This window comes from Asparagus officinalis, chromosome 10 (assembly GCF_001876935.1).
Source record: "Asparagus officinalis chromosome 10, Aspof.V1, whole genome shotgun sequence".
Classification (NCBI taxonomy): domain Eukaryota; kingdom Viridiplantae; phylum Streptophyta; class Magnoliopsida; order Asparagales; family Asparagaceae; genus Asparagus; species Asparagus officinalis.
In genome coordinates, this window is record NC_033803.1 from 10,104,702 (window position 1) to 10,123,587 (window position 18,886).

General features: G+C 35.6%; 2 protein-coding genes across 4 annotated transcripts in view; one reads left to right on the plus strand and one right to left on the minus strand.

The window, feature by feature from the left end:
• Positions 1-3,281, plus strand: part of LOC109825922 — an 11,378-nt gene extending 8,097 nt beyond the window's left edge. For 2 of the 3 annotated variants that reach the window (XM_020392836.1, XM_020392838.1), the window contains 8 exons: positions 695-811; positions 943-1,008; positions 1,514-1,580; positions 2,093-2,146; positions 2,222-2,311; positions 2,444-2,500; positions 2,584-2,622; positions 2,884-3,281. In XM_020392836.1, the coding sequence (XP_020248425.1) occupies positions 695-811; positions 943-1,008; positions 1,514-1,580; positions 2,093-2,146; positions 2,222-2,311; positions 2,444-2,500; positions 2,584-2,622; positions 2,884-3,003 (610 nt within the window). In that variant the 3' untranslated portion in view covers positions 3,004-3,281. The remainder of the gene's footprint in view (positions 1-694; positions 812-942; positions 1,009-1,513; positions 1,581-2,092; positions 2,147-2,221; positions 2,312-2,443; positions 2,501-2,583; positions 2,623-2,883) is intronic. The other variant, XM_020392837.1, reaches the window with a different exon arrangement.
• LOC109826175 (phospholipid-transporting ATPase 2) overlaps positions 4,127-18,886 on the minus strand; it is a 40,437-nt gene continuing 25,677 nt past the window's right edge. Inside the window, exons 13-25 of the mRNA XM_020393168.1 lie at positions 17,359-17,513; positions 17,205-17,285; positions 16,955-17,075; positions 15,604-15,710; positions 15,564-15,565; positions 14,338-14,461; positions 10,489-10,642; positions 6,909-7,026; positions 6,607-6,780; positions 6,393-6,444; positions 5,983-6,110; positions 5,439-5,589; positions 4,127-4,669 (exon numbers count right to left, since the gene is read on the minus strand). Coding sequence (XP_020248757.1) covers positions 4,334-4,669; positions 5,439-5,589; positions 5,983-6,110; positions 6,393-6,444; positions 6,607-6,780; positions 6,909-7,026; positions 10,489-10,642; positions 14,338-14,461; positions 15,564-15,565; positions 15,604-15,710; positions 16,955-17,075; positions 17,205-17,285; positions 17,359-17,513 — 1,703 coding nt within the window. The 3' untranslated portion in view covers positions 4,127-4,333. The remainder of the gene's footprint in view (positions 4,670-5,438; positions 5,590-5,982; positions 6,111-6,392; positions 6,445-6,606; positions 6,781-6,908; positions 7,027-10,488; positions 10,643-14,337; positions 14,462-15,563; positions 15,566-15,603; positions 15,711-16,954; positions 17,076-17,204; positions 17,286-17,358; positions 17,514-18,886) is intronic.

Consider the following 18,886-nt stretch of genomic DNA (forward strand, 5'->3'; position numbering starts at 1 on the left):
TTCAATGGGCATGAATCGCTGTCGAGAAACTGAGAGTTGGGGCTGCGGTGAAATTAGGGCACATGGTTTATATAGGCCGATAAATACACGGGACTAGTAGTCATGTGTATTGCGTTGGCAAAAAACCAAGATCTATCTATTTTATACATGGGACTGATAGTCCTGTGTATTTCGTTGGATGAGGCTGAACATATCTGTTATTTACATGGACTAATAGTGCCGTTAGTACTAAAAGAATTAGATTAAGTAGTAATTAACGACTACTAATTACACGGAACTACTAGTCCCATGTATTTTAAACTCGATATTTTGAAAGATCAACCTCTTTTTGGACAACCTTGATGACATGGCCAAGAAGAGGTCGATTTCGCTATTTATTTAGCAAAAGGGTCGTTTTTGCTAATTAGTTTTCAAAAATGGTCTTTCAGAAACAATTCTCCATTTAGGTTTAAGCTAAGCAATGTATAAAATCTCTTGGGTTGTTTCCTTTTACTAGGATCTTATGTACCAAAATTTTCTGTCACGCATTTTTAGATTGATGGTCTCCCTTTTTGTTTTCTTTACTCTACATTGATTCGGTGTTTCCAGTTTATCTTGGCATTTGCAGTTTTTGATGAAGTGGTGTTTGTTTCCTTGTAAAATGTAGTTTAACTAAGCTCATTTCATTGTTAAATGGCGTTTTTATTTACTTCAGTTATTTATCAATTGTTCGAAGAGAAGGTCTAGATATATCCCAACCTGGATTGGACACTTCCAAATCAAATGTTCATCATCGAATTACTGCACGGGCAAGAAAAGGAGATGTACACAGGTTGGTTTATCTTTGTTTGTTTCGGTTTTTAACTAAACTTTATTCTTGAGTAGTTTATTTTTGTTTTCTCTTATATCCTAACTTTAGTATGGCTTGTACTAATGGTAAGAGTTTCTTTGTTGAATCAATAGGAGAATTTACAAGTTAAGTGGTGGTGGGAGGTGCTATGAGAATAGTACCGGTCCTCCTTGCACTGGGTAAACTTTCTTTTTTTTTAACTTCAACTTTTGTGCTTATTCCATGACTTAGTTTATGATTTGAAAGGGCTAGTCTCTCCTCATTCCGAAGAAAAAGCTAAGTCTGCTTATTCTACTATATAGTTCTAGCATATTTTAGATTTACAAGGACTAATGTCTCCGATACTATGGATCAATAGTGGCTGTTGTAATTGGTGATTGGCATATTTTATCTAGAACTTCATGTCATAAGAAATGTTATTGGATATAATCATGCATCAATGACCACTTTTGTGGCACTATCATTAAAATCCTTGAGCAAGTGTATTAGGTTCAATTAAGCATATACAAGCTTGCAGTTGGTAGTATTCTAGATGGATTTCTTATCCTAAAGGTCTTCTGTTGACCAATTCCCCATTTGTTCTTTGAGTTTATATCATAACCTTTTTGCTTGGTAATTGCTGAAGCATATTTTATTATATAGAAGAGACATTTCAATATAACCTTTTTTTTTCTGGTTGTGCAGATGGGTGGAAATGATGGCTCCTGTGTTTTCCAGAGCTGCATGGCGTTGTGCATGGCATTTGATCCAGGTGTGTCTATTTTCTTGCTAATTTTATTACTGTTGCCTATCATATTTGCCTTAGCTGCGGATTATTGTCAAAGTCTTTTAGATTAATGGCAATGAATTTAACCATTTTTCATGAAATTACTTGCGCAAGGTTAAAATTTTGGTTTTTTCCTGCTCCATTTAGCGCACTGGTGAAAAGTAAAATATGTTTTGAAAGTGTAAATTGCACAAATCCCAAGATGTTTGGCCATTTTGAGGTAACCCCCAAAAAGTTTAGAAATGTCACTTAACCCCCCAAAACTTTTTGCATTTTTCTGAATCTATTTTCAAATAACCCCCAATTATTTTAAGGGTTACCTAAAAAGGTTTTGGGGGTTAAGTGACGTTTCCAAACTTTTTGAGTGGTTATCTCAAATGGGCCTAACTTGCTGGAGGTTTTGTGAAATAGGAATTAAAAAGCTAAGAAATAGGAATCAAAAAGCTCCTCGCTCCCTCTCAAGGTCACTGTGATCATGTATGATGATCATTTTGCAGAATGACTTGATCCATGCATGGGGCTTAGACATGAAGCTTGGTTACTGTGTTCAGGTAATCTTTCGTTATCTATTGTCAATGTTTCTACAGATTAATGTTATATTTGACGTCTAAAATCATATTTAATAGGGCGATAGGAGTAAAAAGGTTGGTGTAGTGGACAGTGAATATATAGGACATTTGGGACTTCCAACTCTCGGTGGTCTAAATGAAAGCAAGGTGAGCTATTTATACGGATGAGACGTACGCAATACAATAACCAATACTCGGAGACACAACTGTATTTTCCAATTTGTGGAATTAAAGTATGATTCTTTATTACTTATTAGCATCATTTTCTTTTATACGCAGAAGAGCACAGAAACATCCAGTGTCTATTCTCAATCTAAGGCATCTAGAGCACGTAAGGTAAGATTTCTCATGCCTTGGACCAATTTTGTTTGAGGTGACTAGTCACTTAAGTAAGTACTTGTATTTGTTTGACTTCACAGATTTCTTCTGGTTCACCCCCGGACAAAGATAGACTTGCTGTAAGTTTCAAAATTCTTACTGTTTCATATTTGCAGGGAGTTTCGTAGTAAGAGTTCTCTCTATAACAGCATCAAGTATGCAGTTACAATGGATTTGGTTCTTTAACAGCAAGTAAATAAGTCATTGAACACTTTCAATCTCTTTGGCGTTACTTAGGGAATACAGAATAAAGGATATCCTACAAACTGACACTAGACCAATAAAGGAATGCGTGTAGGTTCTTGCTCAGTTATTATGTGTTTTGCTTATGCTCAATGTAGGTGAGGAAACGGTCTTATGTTGAACTGGAGATCTTCAAAGAAAGATGGCAGAGAGCGGTGGCGGATGACAAGTGCTGGATAGATCCTTACCCAGTACCCGAAAAGGAAGCGGATAGATAGTACATAATTCTTCTTGCAGCAGTTCTTCGACAGCCTTGTATGCAGCATCCTCTATAAAACAGTACTTCACGAGGAACACAAGTTACGAGAAAGAATACAGGGATTGAGCACTAAAAGGCTTTTTTTTTTTAATTTTATTACGATTGAGCACTAGAAGGCTTTTTTTTTTAATTTATTAAATTGGGATAAAGTTTATAGTTCTACACGAAGCTGAATTTGTTTGAAGGTTGTACATGCTCTACATTCATGTGTATATATAGTGGCCGTAGTTATGTTAAGACATTCTTTTCAATAAAGGGGATTTAAAGGTGTACATGCATGTAGGAAACGTCAAAAAAATGTCTGTAGGAAACATTATGTTGCGAGTTTAATCCTTACGCAGTCTATACTCCAGGTTTTTTTTTTCTTTTTTTTTAAAAAAATCTGTGGCACCTTCAAATTTCCAACTTTATTGTGAGTTATATGGTTATATAAATCTGAGGGCATGTATCATAAGGATTTGTTTCTAGTTTCTTATTTCTGATATATTTTTCTTGTATCAATGCATAATGCATTGGCATGATCTGTTGATGCATCCATCTCTTTCATCCATACGTTTTTCCTATTACTTTATAAACCCGTGGTAATCCTGTGATGGTTTTGAATTAGATTTTTTTTAATCGCAAAAAAATAATATTGCCGTGGACGTGAGAAGCGTGTACGCTAATATTATGGGAGATTTGTGATAAAAGTACGCACGGTTATATATGTACAAATAACATTAAATAAAACATTTTTTTTACAAAAAGGAGAAGTTAATGATCTTGTGCAGAGGCTCGAGATGTTCTCTTATTAGTAAAAATCCTACCATTGCCAAATGCACCAAGCAGTAGCAATATATATTAGAATTAATTAATCATTGAGAGAGTACCTAGAGGATTGACATCAATTATTACTGCAATCTTCTGCTTACATTTTTCTTGGTCATAAAGAAAATGCATGAAGATCAGTGAATTATTTCACTCACGTTGACCAGCTCCCTAACCAACACTAATAACAAAAACAGAGCGAATCCACCCTCACCAATGAAGCTTCTACCACTTGTAATCAAGCAACATAATCTCATCAACCAAACAAAGAAATATGGTGCATATCAAAAGTACATATGAATAAATAAAAACTTGCTTCCAAGTTCAGTAACTTACATTTTTCACTTCCTTTTCTGCATTTCATCATTGCGTATAAATATTTGCTAATAATGCAACAAAGAAAATTTGTGGCTCCTTGGAGCCCAATATAACATTCTGTACATTGTCAATGTTGTTAACAGAAACCTTGAACTTTATCTATCTCAACTTTTCTTATAATTCCTAGAATAAGAAGAAGAAAGCCTCGATTGTATCGGTTGAAAGAAATCCAAAGTAGATTGTCCAAGAGATCTTCTAACAGCAGTTGGAGAATCAGAGAGCAAAGGCTCATAAACAGGGTTTTTGCTCTTTGGTTGATTTATGGACAAAGAGGCCATGTCTTCATCTACAGTCTTCAGCTGTGACTCGAGATTCCCCATGGAAAATACTCGGTTAGGAGATCTCTCTGCTTGCTGTAGCAAGTTAATTGCACTTGATTTGTATGTGTATCTGAAGTATTTGATGGCTAGAACTGGACCCATTCCTACTGCGACGATGAGCTGAAATACATAGACATGCAAGAAATAGAAATTGAATAGTTATGCAGATATGTAGGGTTTTTGTTATGCAGATATGTAGGGTTTTTCTCATATCAGACCCTATATTCTATCTTATTTATATAGGGTTCTTGTATATATACCCCTTAAATCATGTGTGACGTGTATTTGCAAAACTATCCACAAATCCCCAAATCAAAAACTTTGTTGGATATGGTGAGTACATTTGACTATTTCGTTGATATTTTTTCAGTAGAAACTACATATTAGCTTATCAAAGTTGATGATTTGTTGATTCTGTGGGTATTTTTTTCCAAAGTGGATGACTTAGAGAGAGAGGGGGGGGGGGGTATTTTTTCGAAGTTGATGACTGAGAGAGAGAGAGAGAGGAATTTTTCAAAGTGATGGACTTAAGAGAGAGAGTGCTGTAAAACCATTTGTATAATAATGCCCCAGAATCAGCATATTGTAATATATCAGCAAATCCATAGGTTGTTTTTTTTTTTTGCGTTTTTTTTGTTTTTTTTTATGTGGGGGGGGGGGGGGGGGGGGGGGGGGGTTGTTATTTAAGAGAACATTGATGGCAATGGGGTTGAAAATTACAATTTGGAGGGGGGAGGGGGGGGTGAAATACACTTCATGGGATTGTGATGATGTAACTTGCAAATACAAACGTTTGGGTGCCTAATATAAAAATAGGGTAGAATTTAGGGTCAACACGAGAATAACCTCAAATGTAATAACAAAAGGATGTATGGTGATGAAGACTCACAATCATAGTAATCCAGTAAGACGGCTGTCTACAAAGGCGGAACATGATAGTATACATTCCTGCGGAGGGTAGACTACTAACTACGTAGTTGATTGCATAGAAGCCCAGAAAATTTCCCCATATGGCAATGTGTTGCAATACTGTAAAGGAACTGCACAAGCGAAACAAAATTTATTTTAATCTCTTTATTTTTTTAGGGTTAGTTGCGGAGAGACCCCGTCTAGTATTATTGTTTTGAACCAACTACCCTCTACCTTTGTTGTTGTGGATAGACCCCATGAGTGATTTTTTGACTATTTTATCCTCAGGGGGTCTGTTGTAGAAAAAAGATATTTCTCTTTCTCTGAGGATATAACAGTCAAAAACAATCTCATCGGGATCAATATTGCATACAATTATATATATATATATATATATATTTATTTTTTTTTTTTTTGTGGGGGGGGGGGATTACGTAAATTCAACGATACTACCGAGGTCTATCCATAATTAACCCTATTTATTATGTTTTATTTTTTTCACTTTCAGAGCTGCAGATGCTTACCTCATCTCCAATGTCACAACAAGAGCCTGCAACCAAATGCACCCGGAGAGTGCGACTAATGATAGCTCTTCCATCTCACTTTTCTCATTAGCATAAGCATGTATGGTCACAAAGAAAACCACGATTGCCTGGAGACATAAGATTATTAGCAACGAGAGGATGGAAATATCAAGAGAAATAGTGCTTCTACATTTTCTACAATAATATTCCAGATATTGAGATTAGTAGTTAAATAGCTCTTGGTCCATCTTCAAAGATGAGAATCGCTTATCAAGAGGAACTTAAAAAACAGCAGCAGCAACAAGCTTTGCCACAAGCAAACAACCAGGCATCTATGGTTTCTCATTACAAGTATTAACATGTGGAAGTATGTGATGGATAGTAATTAAATAAAAAAGATTTCCACTTACATGATACAATGACCGCCCAAACCATCCAGCAAAAGTGCTCGGGTTTAAAAGCCTAGTTTCAGAGAGATGACAAACATGTCAATTAACAGTGAAATTAACTAAAATTGGGTAAGTTTCTCACAACTTCAGTAAAGGAGTCCCACGGAAATGAGACAATTAATTTCTACATTTTTGAACCAAGTAGCATCAGAATACTAAGAAGTGCTCTATTAACCTTCCAGCTTGGCAATAGTATAAGATTTGAGGATGCTGCATCACAGTTTTCTCACTGAGGTCCTTGTCAAGGACAGTACTCAAAACAGGTATGCTTGTGTAAAATACGTTGTATGCCATCAGACTAACAGAGTTGAACAAGCTAGTTCCTGAGACACCTGAAAAAAGGGAAAAACTACATGGCACAAAATGTCTGCATTAGAGCCTTGATAAAATCAAACAGAAAAGTAAGATCATTTTAACTTCCTCTAGGAACAAATACAGTAACTAAGTGTATGAATATTAGAGGCACTTAGAACTTACAGTATCTGTATAAAACAAATCATCAGCGACTTGTAAAAGGAATACTGTGACAAAAATGCTGTACGGTTGTATGAGTAACGGCCATGAACAAGTATCAATCTTTTAAGAAATCTGAATTCTGCCAAAATCATGCAATAAAACAGTTAGTGAATTTAAAAAGTGAGCTAGTTCTAATACAACTGAAAAGTAAGCACTAGAGAATGTAGTTCAGCAAAGGGTTTCCAATATTCGATAAGTTTATACAGCTATACTAGTTAAAAAATCACAAGAACTCAAGTTTTTCAGGAACTAAAATAATTATGCGTGTATTATCAGATAACCCATGATTTTTGTTGTGGACAATAGGATCTACCTTATTTTTCTTCAAATTATCAAAAGCAAAACAACAAATCAAATGCAGAAAATGATAGAAACAATCACAATTTATTATGTAGATAAATATGAGCAGACAACCAAAAAAGGTTGTATATCATCATCAAGGGTCCTTTCTGCTGCCTTAGTTGACCTGTTTACAAGGAAAAATTTAGGAACGAAACACAGAAAGTAAGGACAATAACACTGTTTTAAAAAACCTCCGCCTAGTCCGCTTAGGCGTATGCTTAGGCCTAGGCGGTACCTAGGCCGTCTAACTAGCGCCTAGCGCCTAGGCGGTATTTAGGCTGCCCACCTAGATTTTACGAGCGTTTAGGGGAGCATTGTCTGCTTACGTGGATTGTACCCTGTAGGTCTTGATTGTGATTTTATGTGTCGTAGCCTACACGTCCTCCAAACTCCATTAACCTCCAAATATGAACATCTCCACTACCTCCTCCGACCTTCAGCAAAACCTCATCGACCACCACTTAAATGAAGAAAGAAAAAAAACGCCCAGAAACCGCTTAGGCGCCCGCCTAGGAGACTAAGTACTGGGCGCCAAGTCCGACGCCTAGAAACGCCCAACGTTTAATGTAACATTGGACAATAAAATATTCATGCAATTTTATCGTCATGATAAAATGTGCCCTTAGAAGGTTATACAGAATAGATAACTGAATCAAGTTACTGGAAACTTGAAAGGCCAAACAATCTTTGACTTATTGCCATTTAACATGACCTTTTAGAAGACATGATCATCAGGATCACACCTCACTCCAGCCATCATTGATGCAAATATAAATTGAAATGAGAAAGCTCAGTGGAACCTTCCAGCAAAATTTTATGAGTGGCTGTCCATCTAACATCAAGCCTCCAGTGTTCATTTTACACACCTAGTAACAGATAATAGTGCCCTACCTAATTGCATAATGGTTAGATGCATGTCAGATGAATTACCATTTTCCTTAGTTGGCAGGCAGTATGATAAACTCCTTAATGACTTACATACTAAAGCTCATGAAGTAGCCAGCAAAGTTCAAAATTAGTCCAAAATAAGAAACAATATAGGGTCAAGGTTTTAAAACCCAGAGAAACCAAAAAATTTCAGCCTTCTATAACTAGGAATTTCACATGCCCACTCTGAACTAATTTGAAAACTTCAGATAACGATGAACCTGAATAGTCCAAAACGAACTAATGATCCTAACTTTTTATGAAAATGATTCTCAAAACTGTTTTAAACCTAACTGCTAAAACCGCACAGCTGCCTCCAACCTGATCAAGTTGACAAAAAGGTTAGGCCGGTCAGTTTTGAGTTACTTGAATATAGGTCAGTCATGTTCAAGTATATACTGTATATTGACAGGGCACTTTTAATAATCATAACGCCCAGGTAATGCATAATAGGATTACATAACAAAATGACAAAGATGCCAAAGTTACCCATTGGCCTGCCACCTATGGAGAGTTTCATCTGAGACCAGATGTGTTAGAATGTGATGATTGCTGGATTTGCTCTAGGTTCTTCTAGTGGGTCACGATTGAAACTGATAACCGGACTGTGTATTCACACTGTTCAACATATAAAAATGGATAACATTCATATATGGAACCTTGCAGGAGAGAAGTTGCCTACGAGATAAGATTCAAACTACGGTCGATTGACGTCCAGAAGAGAATACATCACCGGGCAAACCTGGTTGTATTGGCATCTTACATGCGCCCAATCTAGCTGCAACTATGGCATCGAGAAGAGTTACTGTTAGCTGATATATAGTACTGGAGGTTAAGTGATATCTGGAGGGTTGATATGTACCCAAGATAGCATTATTATGAAGCTTCGTAGGAGAGAGGTTGCCCACAAGAAAAAGAAAAACTATGGAGGAGGGATTGATGTAGGACGCATAACAAACATATTCATGGAGCATGGCACTGGCACAAGCTAAACACGGATATGGTTGCATTGCTGACTTAATCGTGAAGAAAATGCAATATCTCCTCATCCAAAGAACTGCATTGCCGACTTGACGGTGAAGAAAATGCAATTATCTCCTCATCCGAAGAGCAGAATCGGACATATTATATAGGTGACTAAATGGAGCCATCTAGATTGATAGATTCCAAAAATGCCATCAAAAGTACCCATTCTTGGCATAAATCCCACAATAATTAGCTTTTAGTATATTTTTAGAAATAAATTTAGAGTCTATTTAGGGCAGGAAACAAATTCAATTTTGATTCAATTTTGGACTGATTTGTCTCGCTGTTATAGTGAGTCTTTTAGGTAGTTTTGAAGAATTTCGATCTTTTAGGAATTCTATTGTTATTAGGGGTAGGCTTTGTTTTTCTATTTAAGAAGAAAATTATAAACCCTATGGATAAATTACTTTTTCATCAAAAATATTCCTCCTTAAAGTTTTCTTCATGGATTTGAAGTTCTCCGTGGATTCGGAGATCGTTCTTCATGGATTTGAAGAACACTCCGTGGTGGGTTCCGAAGTTTTAACTTCCGCACAGCATTAAGAATACATCGCCCATCAAATATGATTGATCATGTGCCAGATACTAGCTGTAGCTGATGTGGTCTCAGGAAGAGTGGTACTTAGCTGAAATATGGTATTGGAGGTTAAGTGATGCCAGCGAGTTGATGTACCCAAGATCTCATAAATAGATAAATATATATTTTATATTTATAGAAAAACATGTATCTCATTTTGCTGCCCTATAATGTTACCTCAATTTTTTTATTCCTGTTCAATTAACACTTAAACAATCATTTAAAAAAAACTTAAACGATCTATCAGAATCGAGAATTCCCTATGGAGCTTCTAAAGTTTTATAGTTGAGAAAAGAATGTAATTACTAATTACAGAGTAAAAAAACTAAGCCCAGGAATAGCATACTCTCAAAAGAGAAAAAAGAAACATCTAAGGATAATCATTATGAAACAAGCATTACAATGGCCAGATAACCTTACACCATCTTTAAGTTGGCTATGATGGTCAAAGAGAACCCCAAATAATCAGGAATAATTTAAATGAAAAAGAACACCCATTCCTCTTCATGCTCTAATCTCACTTGTTTGACCTTCTAAACTACATGGATGGCTGCTTTTTTGTGTTTTTTTAGCTACAGTAAGATTTCTTAGAGAAATAACCTAATACATCTTAGAATTTGATTAAACAGAGGGATGAGAAAATATTAAGCCAAAGTAGATATTACTTACTTCCGATGCTATAATCAGCTGCCCTTGCAGCTTGCAGCCCTTCCCTTCCACTGATGCCCACACCAATATCTGCTTGCTGTATCATTCTCACATCATTGCCACCATCACCAATTGCCAGTGTTCTATAATCACATAGTTTTAGTAGCTCCACAAGCTGCATAATTTAGAACAAGCACAAAAGTTGTAGGGTAACAATATAATATCAGTCATGATGAAACAACCCATTTTGTGGGAACAAGAAGTGAACTCCAAACAAGATCTAAAGTATGATGTATAATCAATACAAGCTGAAGAAAGTAATTGACCTAAAACGTGTAGGAACTATATATTTAGCATACAAATATTGCAGAACAGCAGCAACCTTTTACAAAAGAAATTAAGATGTTTATTGAAATTAAATTAGTAAAGCTTTAAAAGGCAGGCGGCACTAAAACTGAGGCAGCAGTAGTTCAATGGCATGCTAACCATTAAGGTTTTTCTTTCACATAAAAACAAAGAACAAACTTGACCAGTGTCAAGAAATGCAGTGTCAGTTTTTTATTGGTGCATAGTCTTCACTTGAAAAAAGTTGAACAGCAAAGAGGAAAAGGGTTTATGACTTCATTAAGAGAGTAGCCTAAGGCAAAAACAACAACACTACAGCATTTGTTCAATGACGTATATATATTGTATAGACATTTCCATAGCTTTCTTACTTTCTTAATGAGGAACTGTGATGGTTCCCTAAGTTACTAATTTGTTTAACTTGGAAACATTTTTTAACATCTAACGCACTCTATTCCTTAACCATTGCATCTTTACAGATCCGTGTTAAAGATAAAGAATTGAATAGTAAGAAAATCATATGTTTTATCAACAAGCATATTTTCATATTCTGCAATGGGTCCATCAAAAAATTTGAGCATGTACTATTTTATTTAGTAACCCATACATATACAAATATGATTTTATTATTTCCGTGCAATGATATTGTTAATGTCTGCATCATGGTTTTTAAGGATTTTCTCTATTTTGCATGCTGATATCATGTTACATCTGTACCCTCTTTGCATGAGTGAAACATATTCCATAAGGATTCTCCTATAGTCTTATAAAAGAAATTCTAAACTTGGAGGTTTGCTATCAAAACAACCCTTCTCCTTTAGACTTGAGACTGCAGCAGAAATATTGGATGTTAAATGTAGTATACATTTGCATGTCACACGCACAAGCAGACATGACGGCCCACAGACAAATCCACTCTGAATAACTCTCTAAATGAGTTGAGTGGAGGCTATATAGATAAGGTTCAACTTCACATTCCATCAATGGAAAGCACATGGCAAGCATCTAAATTGAAAATGTCAACCATTAGAAATGATCTTTGAAAATTATAGATATGCAAAAGCTTAAGCTCACGGGTTATCAACTAGCAATGTACATCGATCAATTTTCATTGCCTTATAGTTTCCTTGGTGCGGGCCTTTAGGTCACCTAGGAAGATTTCCAACATAATATGACTCAGTTAAAATGGTCCAATCAATGGAGATTGGAGAAGAACGTAATTATAAGGTTCAAATATAGGACCTCTTCCCTATATTTTGCTACTGTGTAATATAACAATTTGATCAGAGTAAAGTTTATTTCACCTGTTTTAGATATTTGAATAGATTCCATTTTCTTAAAAGTTCTACTTTATCAGGCCTCTGTCGGGAGTATAGACAGATGAAGGAATGAAGTTCACAAGTACCAAAGGAAATAGAATGCAAGTTAATGCGAATAAGGGCTTCTTTTAAGGAAAGAGGACAATTTAAGGACCCAGATTGCTGCAAAGGAAGTACTCTCCCACTTTACATGTGACTTACGATTTCACTGCATTGCACTTCTGAGTTATAGTCCGCTATTGTAAAACTTTCCAATGTATAGATCGAGTGGGATCAGTATGGAGCAGTTAAAAAAGGCCTACATGCCTGGCTTTATCAGAAGAATTGTCCAAGGAAATGCAAATGACTAAGATGTCAAAGACTGAATTTTCAGGTACACAAACAATTGTGATATGTAGGACAATATCCAGGCCATTTTGCATACTAAAAGAGCCTAGAGAATAGTCATTACTTGGTCAGATAGATGCAGTGGTTTGAAGTTAGAAGATGTCCAAACAATGTTCTGTATCCTTCACCTTTACAAAAATGATTACGGTAATATGGAAATGCTTGTGTGGGAAGCTAGCTGCAAGAAACCTTTATGTTGCGATGATTGAGCTGAGCAAGGCATGGGTACAACACTAACAAAACTTCAACCTAAAAGGTCAATCCAATAGGCCTTATATGCCACAAAATGTTAAGGGCTCACATTATTTCCATCAACAGGGGCGGAGCTAGGGTTCATGTTTGGCGTGCCGCCCCCCCCCCCAACTTTTAAAATTTGCATATGTATAGAGTAAATGTACGGCCCCTCAAAACTTTTGAAATTTGCATATGTATATAGTAATTGTAATTTTAACAATTTATATAAATATATAGTAATTAGTTGGCCTTCTTGAAAATCCCCCAAAACTAGTTGAGCTACCTAATTATTGCCAATACTCTTATTTTTCAAGGATGCACAAATTGAAAACTATACCACATCAATTTTCCCATCTATCAACATAAAACTTTTTGCCTAATTTACTCTGAACCTCCTAATCCTTTGAGCATCTTTCTAATTGCCAACGTCTAGATCCACAATCATGTTCTTGTTTATGTGCAAAAATTTTCATATCTACCTGCACCAACTTAACAATTTTACTTTCATCATATCCTCATTCCTCAGGATAGGAGGTCATATCTGAATCAAATTTGATAAAACAAGGTAAGCACTCCTATACTCCTAATTTTATCGAGACTTCTTTGTTTTAGATTTGAATGAAAAAAGCATACAAATTTAGTTCAAAGTTTGTTCTTTCTCTCTTTCTTTGATGAAATAAATAAGAGGACACTTATATATCTTAGATTCTTGGACCCCGAAGATAAAATTCTTGGCTCCACCACTGCTCACCAACACCTTAACTGGATGTTTCAACCTGAAGCCAGACACAAACCCGAAAAAAGCCTTCCCTTAGGCAACCTCTACTTAAAGAGTGCAAACACCTTTTGGGGCGGAGGCTCAACACGTGTGCCTAATTAAATCATGGAGTTATTGACTCATATGATAGTGTCCTCACCTTTATCTTTGTAATGCAGCGCATTACCACAAATCTTCTTTGCCTAATGCCTGACTGAATCCATTCCTTTTATCTTTGTAACAAATTGCATTAGCGCAACCTGATTGTGTCCTTGCCTTTATCTTTGTGATGTAGTGCATTAATGCAACCTTCTCTGCCTAACGACTGAATCTGTTTGAAACTCGAACTTCAGATATATTTTCATGCAATGGCAGTGCCAATCAAATCATGAAGTTATTGACTCACATAAACAACATTGCGCCATCCTACACCTGACTTAGACCAGATCATCACAGTGGTCTCTGATACTAACTTGTTCTACAAGATGGAGTTCGAACGGTGGGGAGTTAATAATGGATTACACAAACTTTATCCCTAATGTGAGACATGAGTTGAGTTCAATCACATAGGAAGCGTCCATATTCTCACTTTATTTTAAATATGAAAACGGAATCTTAACTCCGCCCAACCGTTAATTCAATGTTTCGACCAAATGAAACAACTGGATGTGGGACATGAATCAAGTATTTTAAGAAACTTCCCATTCAAGTCACCTAGAATAGACTTCTCCATCATAGCTCCAGTTACAGGTAATACACCCACTAAATTAGCAAAAGGAGAGATAAATGTGTGCAGATGCTGAAAATGATTGTTAGTATAAAGATTACCTGCGCTTTCTGTGAGGGAGTTACGCGGCAACAGATTGCAGTCCTTGAAAGAATTGCCAGTTCAGTGAAAGTTTCTCTGTGATTATTGAGGACAATTTCTAAGGCCACACAGCGAAAACGTATTCTAAAGAGAATCAGCAAAAGAAGTAAGAATGTATAATGTCAACATTTTGAATGCAAATATCAACAGAAAATCGTCAATTGGGGAGAATGCCTTGAAGACAATTGGAAGACGAAACAGCACCCAAAGAGAGTGCTAATATAAATGGCTATATGTATAATTAGACGTGAAGTTAGAAGACATAAATTACTTGAAGAGATAGAAGTACTACACACATATAGTTACAATTACAAGGCCAAAGTTGTCCTAAGAAAACGAAAAAGACAGTGCATCGCTGTAATGAGCCAATGAAAAATAAACTGAATATTACTGCTCCACGTGCCCCACAGACAAAAGTATGAGAAGCCACTCAAATATTGGGTACAGCGGAAGACTGGAAACAGGTCATGAAATAAACTTTTATGTAACATATACTTACTGCAAGAGAAATAGATCCATTTTGTTCCTACAGAATAAAACTTAGTATTCATCAATATCCTCGCCTGTTTTTATGTATTAAACTACAAAATAATTCATGGAAAAGTGGAGGGAAAAAATCATTCCAATCCCTACACAGCAAGATAGAGCGATCTTTGACCAGTCAGAGTAACTGTACTTCGCAGGATCAACTTTAGATACAAACCTAGAAAAATGACCATAAGCATTTTGGATTGGCTGAGGATATCAGTAACAAACTTCCGATAAACGGTACAAGGTTGTGTGAATCCCCGTACTATAAACTAACTCCACCTACCTGTATCCCTCCTATCTATATATCCAGAATCCAGTAACTTTATTAAATAACTACAGTGAGATGATCATGTTTGCAGTGTTGCAATACTGCAGCATGAGTTAAGGTGCTTGTTACTTGGTTTTAAGTGTGTGAATCCAGACAACTTGATTCTGCATATCGTGCGGGGACTATGTGAAAGAAGACCTGTCTTGCAATCGTCACCAAGATGTCATGGCCTGCTCAAAAGATGATGAAGGAAATCGCAACCAACACTATTAATCCGTGCAACAGAAAATTTAAACAACCCTATACCTGTTTATGCCCTTTGTACAAATATTTTCGTTTTAATCTGAATGGTTAATCCATAATTAAATCAATTATAAAAAAATGAACTCCTTCAGAAAGAACAATATTATCCATGCCCAGAAATAACCTTGGGCTCTGATGAAGTGATCCTCATTGTAAGTAACACCCTCTCTAAGCTTCTAAACACTTCATCTTCTGTCTTCCCATTAATGAACAATAGTTGCCCTTTCGGCTCTGTCAAAAAGATAGAAGCAGAGTTATAATTTAACAGACCATAAAAGCAACTATAACTAATTCATATTTCAGACCCAACATATAGCTTCTAGGTGTCACTAAAGCATGAGTAAGACCACTAAGCATCATACAATCTACAATGCTTTAAAAATAGCACCTGCAACCTTCATTTTACATAAAGAGGGGACGAAAAGTAAGATATATGGAAGTTACAAAGAATGTTCTAAAAAAGCATAGTACTTAAAGAAATTGAGAGTACTAAAAGAAATTGAGGTAGGTCAAGATGTTCTAAAGAAACATAACAGTTCAAATGCAAGGGAAGTCGAGAAATTGAGAAATATTGAAGACTTTAGGTCAGAGATATGAGAAGAGTGTATAAAGAAAACCACACATCATTTAAGAGATTTAGATTTAGCATCGAGATTTTCATTCTACAGCAAGAAACTTCACGTTGTTTAACTTTTCAAAGCTGACAGATAAAAAAGACTAATTCTTGTTTAAAAACCCAACTGTCACCACTTGCCAAATAAATTCACATGATGACGTTTGCACATTTTTACTTTTACTGAAAAGGAAAAACTCTCCCACGTTTCATCTTCCTCTTTCAACCTCATCCTTCTCGTTCCAAATTCTTCTCTCTTAACCAAAAAATTCTTCTCTCTTCCATTTAATGTACCTTAGCCACAACTTCCTCCTCAAAATAAGTCACCTTTGAACCAACAAATCAAAACAAAATCATCTTCAAAAAGTCAATAAAAATAAAAAAGAAAGCCAATCCAGAGAATCAATGCAAACTTCTCAATCATATCTCAAAAATCAATAAAAGAGGACAAAATAAAATAAAGCTTTCAAATTGGGAATCAGGATAGAGGAGAGGAGGCATTGAGATGGGGAGAAAAGAGGGAATTGGCAACGTCCAGCACAAGTAACAGGAGTCCAGTATGGGGGAATGGTGGGGAGAATATGAAAGGGTAAAATAGTCATTGGCCTCAACACTGTGAACTTAACTCTTTTTTCACACTGATGAACCTCGAAATATTTATCAGTCAAAATAACACTTTGGGATATTTATGTTTAAAAGAAGTTAACTTTGAGGTATTTAACAACTAATCTGATAAAACAAATGATCAGTACCATATACTTGATCCATGAATGCTTATGCTATACGTTAACAAAAGGAAATAACATAATTCTGGCGAGACAAAATAGGAAGAGAAGGAAGAAGACACATAAATGCAAACCACCTGAAGTAATAAAGTTGCATGAGAGTGCAATTTGGATAGCTGTATTTTGTTTGTCACCAGTTAACATCCAGAAATTGATTCCCGCCTTCCTCAGTGTTTCAATAGTTTCAGGAACACCATCCTATAAATAGGGAAATATAAGCAATGGAAACTGGTAAGCAGATGCCACATATCCACGATAGTCACACGATATCAGACTTTTAAGTTACTTTAGAGGAGATATGGTACTGTTGCACGCCAAATTACAAACCTGTAGGCGGTCCTCTATAGCAGTGACCCCAAGAATCTCAAGGTCATGCTCTAATCTTTGGCAAACCTCAGCGAACTTCCACTAAGAAAACACAGCAATATCAGTTCCTGTAACCCGTAATAAAGTTAAAAACCTATAAGATGATATAACTTACCTCCCTGTCAACTAATGTGCTATTAGCCTCTTTAAACATAAGTGACCACTCTTTGTATTCTTCATCTTTTAACTCACGCCAACCCAAGCAGAGGGTACGTAGCCCTAATTGAGCATACTGTTCTACAGCATCAACGAAAGTCCTTATCTGTTGCCCTGAAAAAACAAGCATCAACGGAAACACCCACTTTATAAGGCCAATTTAAGATAGAAAGATAAAAGCAGTATCCCATTGGTCTAATTCATTCAAGCACCCAGAACATCATGAATAACATAATAATTGGCAAAATTCAGGAATCATTAGTGTCCGTTGCCCGGAAGACTCATTATATAATAAAAGGGGACATTCAATATAAAAGTGAAAGGCAAGCATTTCATAGAAACCTAGTATGATACTATTCATTAAAATAGTATAACTTCTCATTCATGGTCTGAGGATTAGTATGAGTGGGGAATGCTTTTAAATGCTTATTTTGAGCTTAATTGATATATTTCAAATATGTTCTCACAAAAATTGAACATTTGATAAAAACTTTCATTATCATAAGTTATGATTAGCTTATTGCATTGGAATATAAATTACATATCCATTTGATGTGAAGGAACTATTTACAAGCAAATCAGGTACTCTAGATAATCTAAAATCATGGATTCCTTAAAACTTAATAGCAATACTTTTACAACCAAAACCAGTAGATCATGGAATCACCTATACTGGATACATCATGCATGCATAAAATCTTCAAGGAAAAACTACATATGTGAATTTCAGGTATTAACACCTTTGCACAACTGATTCAAAAGAAGCAATTATAAAAACAGTTGTAATTTCTGCACAGCTCTAATAAAATATATTTTTGTCTCAAGTAATAGAGATAATTACAGAAATAGCTCCTCAATTTAAATGTCGAAACAAATACATTCAGCATTGATGATGTCAGTTTTCCTTGTATAGATCAGAACAATCATTAGATTCATTGATAAACTAAAACATTCCCCACTTAAATATCTTTCGAGATACGTCACACTAGTATTCTGAAATTTAATGTACGTAACTATGCGAAAACTTTTATTTCTAAAAGAATCATCTACCCAGATTTATCAAATACATATGTAAGAGTATCTGAGACATCAAATTCTTATACATGACATATTGGATACCATAAAGCATCCACTATCTGTAAGTAACATAAATACCAGTTGATGTTTCTGCAAAAAAAAAGTGGATATTCCATGGCTTTCATCAACTACATGTAGTCCTCTAATTCAAATGCAATCAGGACACATCCATTTATAATACATTGGAAACTAAAGTCAAATGACTTAACCATTAGGGGTGGAAGCAAACTAAATAATTAGCGACTAGTTCGTTAATTGTTCGTCTAACTATTCAGTCATATTCGTTTCGGTAGTTCATGTAACTGTAAACAAACAGTTTTTAGTATTCAATTTATAAACGAATACAATTTAGCCAGATGTATATTCGATTCCTTTGATTATCAAATATTTGTTTAGAGTTTTATCCCTTA